Here is a 7128-nt window from a genome sequence, read left to right on the forward strand (position 1 = left end):
AAATTATAGCAGTGGCACACTAACATCACTGTCTCTAAGCAAGATCCTACAGCACATCTGGGGTTGGGGAGCTCAGTTTCCAGCACACATGTTACTGTCACGTGTGGATGTGTGCTACAGCTACAGCACAGTCTTCTGCTTTCAAATGCTTTTGTGGGGAAAATAAACTCTTCATCTCCTGTAGTGAACTGTAATGGATAAAGCTGGATAGTAGTGAAAGATATGGCAACCACAAAACTGGTTCCTGTTTGAATTACACATGCACTAAACCAGAATGCCCCAGTTCCAGGTAAATGAGCTGGCATAAATAAATTACTGTTGAATAGTTATTTACCACTGCACATAGTGCTTTGCCTTCTGGTTCACTTTGTTCTAGTACCTCCCAGGTAGCACAGTGATGGTTTTCATGTTAAAAAACAGAGGAAAAGGAAACAGATTTGCTTATTATTGTGTTCCTTAAAAAAAAGAAGACATTATTCAACTTTCTTTCATTTCCTTTCAGGTAAAAAAAAGATGAAAGCTTGTAGGGGTTTAAAAACAGTTTGAAACCCCCTGAGGTGTAACACACTAAAGATGCTACAAAATGTGTTAGTCCTGACCATGTTCCTTGTGAATGGCAGCTGCTCCAAGCGAGCTGATCTGTACTTCCCACATTCCTTGTGTATCTTCTGTCAGAGTTCAAAGGAGGTCCCAGTTTTGGGTGTTCCTACTCTACAAGCACACCTTTAAAGCATAGTCCCTCAGTAAGAACTAAGGGATGATACCACCTTGCCTTACGCTTCTGTCTTCCTTATGACAAACTACTGTTTCTGAGCAAAGGAAGACTTTACTTGAGGGTGTCTTATTTCAGACTGTCAGCTGAATATATGCTGTTTTCAGTTCTAAGTGATTGTAAAGCCTGTTTAACAGCATTTGTCCTATTAATTTCATTACAGTCTCCCTTCCCTGGCGATGATGAAGAAGAGGTGTTCGACAGTATTGTAAATGATGAAGTAAGATACCCACGATTTCTGTCTACAGAGGCCATCTCTATAATGAGACGGGTAAGAACATCATCATAGTAATAACAATGTTACAGTAGTTCCCTTTTATCCTGTTTCCTTTTGTGAGGAACAGACCACTGTAAGAACCCACCGTTAAATCCCAGAGTTGCTTCATCCGTGCCGTCGCCCTCAGTGCCAATGACCAGTGCCCTTCCCCTTCATGCACGAGGCTCTGTTTCTCCCTGACCTAAGGTTCCTAGCTTTATCTCACTAGAGAAGTTCAGGTCTCTCTGGCAGGACACTGCTGCATTGATCTGTTTGGTAGATTAACATTGTCACATGAATATTTTCTTTCTAAATCTTTTTGGTTCTGTGCCAGCTGGGGCAGGGAACGTCGTACACACGGCAGCTGTAATCCCACTCTTGCCAAAGAACAGCTCATTTTCTTTAGGATTGTTATTAGTGCTATTCCTTAGTGTAGTGCCTCTGCTTATCTAAAGAAGATGCCTGAACCTGTCTAAGTTAGAAGCCTATGACAATTGATAAAAATGCATTTACTAGAGGGGATTGAAGGCCTTTAGAAGCAGCCTCTCCACTTAGATAGCTGACATTGAGCATCAGTCTAGCACTCAATTCAGCTGCAGCATGTAAGTTACTGCATGTCACTAACTCCTGTAAGCATTGAAGCAACAGCATAAATATTCTACAGATTAAAATGGTAGCTTACTCCCAGGGAGAGAGGAAAGAATGCAGTTTCAGGGCAGTACCCAGGGAGGGCATTTTCCCTGTGAGAAGGAGTGTGCCCACGTGCCAAGCCCAGGGGACTGCCCCGCCGCACCCAGAGTACGTGTGCTGCGACCTTTGTGCTCCCACTCTGCTCCCGTCTGAGAAACTCTTACCTTAGACAGGGGACATGATTTGTGATGGCTGTGCCAGCCCAGCCCTCTGCCCTGGAACAGGGGGCTGCTCACAGCAGCAGGACTCACAAGCGGGAGCTCCAGCTTCTGCCTTCACTGGAAAACCCTTTTCTTTGGCTGGGGGTGTGAAGCAGCATTCAACCCTCTCTGGGCAAGTCAGCTGCTGTGATAGAGCTGGGCACAGAAGACAGCAGCATAGTCTGAGAACTACTGTCTTATGTCAATTCTGTATCCTCTCCAGCCTGACACCATTACCTCTGTGCTGGACATTACCTCTACAGCTGGCCACAGGTACCCAGAGCTGGGGCTCTGCAGGGAGCTCAGCTTCCAGTGTGTTCATTCAGGGTGGGGCTGGGGCAGCTTCAGGCATCTCCAACAGAGCACTGTGAGCTCCAGCAAAAGGCTTCTCTTTTGCTTTGAAGACCAAGAGTTCTCTATAGGTCAGGCAGTTTGTATTTCACTGTCCATCTGGTCGTGCTGTTGGCTCTTGTACAGCAGCACTCCTTCCTCCCCCTCCCCGAATCTTTGCACTGAAATGGTGTCTGTTTTGTCAGCTGCTGCGAAGAAATCCAGAGCGGCGTCTTGGAGCTGGAGAGAAAGATGCTGAGGATGTGAAAAAGCATCACTTCTTCAGAGTGAGTACAAACTGCACTCATTTCTAAGGACACTTAAGGAGTAGAGACAGGAAACTAAACCTCAGTTGGTTTCTTTTACAGCTAATAGATTGGAACGCTTTACTGGCCAAGAAAGTGAAGCCTCCTTTTGTACCCACCATTCGAGGACGAGAAGACGTTAGTAATTTTGATGATGAATTTACCTCTGAAGCACCTATCCTCACTCCACCCCGGGAACCAAGGATACTTTCAGAAGAAGAGCAGGAAATGTTCAGAGATTTCGATTACATTGCTGATTGGTGTTAACTCCTAGACACTGTGAAACCCCAGCTGACTGGCTCACAAGAATGCCTCTCTCAGAACACCGACCCTTCAATTGCTCTCTGTGCCACCTGTAGCTTCTGTTTTTTTAAAATCACATGAAGATCCTTTTAAGTACTGTTTTAACACTCGTGAAGAGTGGCCTCTTTGTATATTGTTTTTTATCTGAGCACTGGAAAGCAGATCTATGGAGTTCTTAAGCTGAGTTGGTGCACCCAGGCTGTATCGAGCTTCCCCCACACGGACACAGGTGGATCTGTACTGTCTCACTCTCCTGCAGCAGATAACATCACCTTTGAAGTATCTGCCTTAAGTGGGAAAAGCAGACTTTGAGCTAGGGAACGGCTTCTCTCTGCTCAGCACCATTGGGATAGAAGCTTGGGACGCTGGTGACTCTCTCACAGAACGTGGTTCGAGCTGGAGAAGGCAAATGATTCCAGTTAAAGATTCTCTCTCGTGCGGTCTATGAAACTACACATTTCTATGTACACCTTCCTCTTGTGTTCTTAAAATAACGGTATTGAGAACAGATATGCCTTGTTTTGTAAATTTTCTATGGTATTTATTAGGAAAAATGCCTTGCCTTTGAGATAACAACAATGTAAGTGCTTCCAGTACAAACAAAAACCCAGAAAAAATCCACGAGGTTTACCAAAGCCACTTGCCAAACAGTTTTGCCTTCAAGCTTTTTAAGCATAGCATAAAACCTTGGTCCACATGAAGAATGTAACGAGGACGATGCTCAGTCCGACCACTGGAGCAAAGCCTCTGCAGGGCCTGAGCCCCATCCCGTGCTCCAGCCCCCTCCCTCCTCCCATAGCTGCTGAACAGCATCATATCACTTCTAGAAAACAACTTAAGGGTTTCAATGCTCTCACCATGTAGAGTTGGAAGGTGTAATGTATTCTGATTTCCAGGCAAGCAATTTAATTACACCACTTAATTAACTTTGTACAGTGGCCAACTGAACAACATCAAACTCAGTGAAAGACAGACGTGTGTCCATGCAGGCCACTGAGCTCCCAACCTTCGATTGGCAGTGAGGGGGGAAAGCAGCAATATCTTCTAACAGAATGTAGACATATTTTTTATAAAAGCAATGTATATTTTGTAAACCCCTGAACACTAAAACCTGTACCTCAAAAGCTGAAAAGTAATGGAGACCAGACACTGTGCATAGCTGTAAACCGAGACCTATTTTTGGCAGCTGGTGTGCTGCAGCAGGCAAACATTCATCCTTGGAAAAGAAATTTCCCACGTGGAGCTGATTGCATGTGTTATCTCACAGGTTGATCCGAGCCAGGGGGGTGCTGGTCATGGGCTAGGACAGGGAGATTCGCACTCAAAACTTGCTGATTTGTCATTCAGAGAATAAAGGGGAAGCCAGCGAGCGTGGAACGCTACGGCATCGCTTACAGTCACGGACACACCTGCAGGGTTGGGCAGGGGAGAGGCTTAGGGACAGAAACCCCAGTGGTATCAGGGCTAAATGCACCCCCTTCCTCCCAGCCTCCGTGGCAGGGGGAGGAAACGGGGGCCACACTCACTTCTTTCACATTTTAATTCACGAGAACCAAATCACGTTCCTCTATCTGAAACCAAGACTTTTGAGGTACAGTCAGCTCATCCTTTTCCGGTTCCCAAATATATATATATATATATGAGCATCTAACAGGGTGCTTAACACTTATGGAAATGTCTTCAGAATACCTTTTTGTAACTACAGCCTGTACAGAAATCTTTTTTAATCGAAGCAAATCACTAAAAGAAAAAAAAGGAAGAAAAAAATTAGAGGGCAGGGTGTGCTCCCCAGTTAAGCTGACAGAAAGCACTAATTTTATCTCTGTAGTTTTTTAAATATTTTTAGGCAGATTAAGATTTTGAACCCTAGATTGTAAATATATTTTGCTATACTTTATCTGTATGTGGCTGCTCAAGCACTTTGTAAGGAAATTAGGAGATTTGAGAATGGTACACTATGCATTCAAATGAAATGTGCCTTTAACAAATGTCATTCGAAGTGTTTCGCAGTCCTTCGTATCACAAATTAAAGTTTTAAATAGAGAAATTTGTAAATGGTGTCCAAAACGTGATGTTGCTGTTTCTTAAAGTGACTTGTCACGGTTTCTCCACAGGTAACTTAAGCAAAGAACTTGCAACGGGGAGGGGACTTACAGAAACCCTGACTCTTAGGGGTAGCTCAGCCTACGGCCGGTCACTTCCAGGCATTACCTCTGAGCATCCTTTGCGAGGCTGGAAGGCAGCAGGCTCCTCAACACTGTGGCTACTGCAGTCTGGGCAGCTTGGTGTTCTGCTTCTGTACTTGGCTAAGCCCTCCTTCCAGGGAAGGTTGATTGCAGAGGACATACAGGCAGGCGCCAAGATGTAGTCTCTGGTAGCTGAACGGAGATGCTGTGCCCTCCCCTGGGTGTGGGGGAGCAACCCCTCAGCCCTCCCACTCACTGTGGAGCCACCTCCCACCAGGGGCCAGCAGAGAACCCAAAACCCTGTGAGCACCTGAACCACAGCCCCCTCCCTGCCTGCACTGGCAGCTCTCCTGGCCCTACAGCCTTTGCTCCCACTTACCTTCCTGTGCTCCCAAAGCTGGGAATTAGCCAAAGCTGGCTGCCGAGCTGCCCTGGCCTCCTATCCCACACACACACATGCAACAGGGCTACATGCAGGTATTCCAGCCAGGAACACCCAGAGCTCCCTTCTCAAGAAGCTCCTGCAAGAAGCCTGCTCCCCTTCTGTTTCACCAAAGGGGCTGTAATTGCCTAAAAATTAGTCACAGTGTTTTTTCCTGGAGTGCTTCACCTCACCCATAGGCTACTGGGACCAGCAGTAACTGGTTTTTAGACTCTTACCTTCCCTTGCTCGTTGCACCTCTGTGGGCTGTGCAGTCACCACCCACTCCAGGCCAGGGAGGCACAGAAACTGCTGCTGGAATTGCAGGAAGGGGCCAGGTCAGGCCAGGACAGCCAGCCACTGCCTCCATCTGCTGCACTCCAGAGCTCTGCACAGCCATGCTCCAATTTCAATCCAGAAAGCTTTTGCTCTAAGTAACAATTTCAACTGCACACAGCAGAGGCCAAGTGCTTGTGCATAATGCCTGAAAGCATTTAAGGCAAGAGCATCATCGTCAGTTTCAGCTGTTTTTAGCCTGCATGTAGCGGATTTCCCAGAACGACAGGTGCTGGAAAGCACCCTCGGGTAAAAGACCTTTCCCCTCTGCCTTGCCAAACCCCAGCAGTACAGTTAACAGTCAAGCCCTGCTTATTCAAAGCACGGCAGCTTCTCCCACACGGGGTGGACACCAGAGCTCACAGCAAGGCATGGCAAGCCCAGGGAACAGAGAATGTTGCAGCACAGCTGAAGGAAATAAGTTTGGAGGGACTGTATTCTAATGACTAAACCACCAAGAACATCTCCTTTACCAGCAGCAGCAGTTTTTCCTGCTAGCCAACAGCTTCAGTGCTGTAACAGAACCCTACAGCCTTTGTTACTTGTTTACAGAAACTGCTGAAGCACATTTCAATGGTCTCAACTGACCAAAGAGGATTAAAGCTCAACCATCAAGAACACAGGGAGGGCCCCTGACAAGCACCAGAACTCAGCCATCCCACGGGCTGCCCCCCAGCAGCCTGGCCCAGCCCACCCTCAGCTGCTCACGCTGGTAATTCAAATCCATTTGCACCTGTGACAGAATTGCCTCAGGAACCAGACACCTCCCCCTAAGTATATTTGTTGCTCTGAACACAAAGGGACACTGTCTCACTGCCCAAAGCTGAGTTGGAGGAGGGCTGAGTAACTTCTGGCCTTCCCTCCTCAGCTCCTGGGGCATCACTGCAGACAACCCCACACTCTGCTGGAGCCACAGGGGAGCCCAGCCCTCGCCCACTGGCCCCAGGCCCAGTAGAACCCTTCACCAAAGCCCCTCCTAGAAGTACTTGTTACCGTCACACGCCCAGTACCATCATCACAAAGGTGTCAGGAATTCGCTTTAGCTGCTCTGTCGTTACATCAAACTTACAGAAGCAAAGCAGAGAGTCATCAGTGAAAATGAGGGGGGACTCCACCAAGAACAGGACTAATTGTTCCACAACCAATCTGAGAACCTGCAGCAGCAGTTGTGCAAATACTGGAAGCACAGTTCAGCAGCTGCTTGCATTCTGGGCTGAAGGCAGCCCCACTACTGCACAGCCAACCACCACTTCCAAAGCCACACACACTCAGAGAGTAAAAATTGCCAAGGAAGCAACCATTTAAGCAGCCTCGTGAGCCAAGGCATGA

General features: G+C 47.2%; 1 protein-coding gene across 1 annotated transcript in view; it reads left to right on the forward strand.

Moving 5' to 3' along the window:
- The window catches only part of PKN2 (protein kinase N2), a 54672-nt gene extending 49761 nt beyond the window's left edge, over positions 1-4911 (forward strand). The window contains exons 20-22 of the mRNA XM_062003411.1: positions 936-1043; positions 2455-2535; positions 2617-4911. Of these exons, the coding sequence (XP_061859395.1) occupies positions 936-1043; positions 2455-2535; positions 2617-2820 (393 nt within the window). The 3' untranslated portion in view covers positions 2821-4911. The remainder of the gene's footprint in view (positions 1-935; positions 1044-2454; positions 2536-2616) is intronic.
- Positions 4912-7128: the final 2217 nt, after the last annotated feature.

The sequence above is a fragment of the Colius striatus genome, chromosome 10 (genome assembly GCF_028858725.1).
Source record: "Colius striatus isolate bColStr4 chromosome 10, bColStr4.1.hap1, whole genome shotgun sequence".
Lineage (NCBI taxonomy): Eukaryota > Metazoa > Chordata > Aves > Coliiformes > Coliidae > Colius > Colius striatus.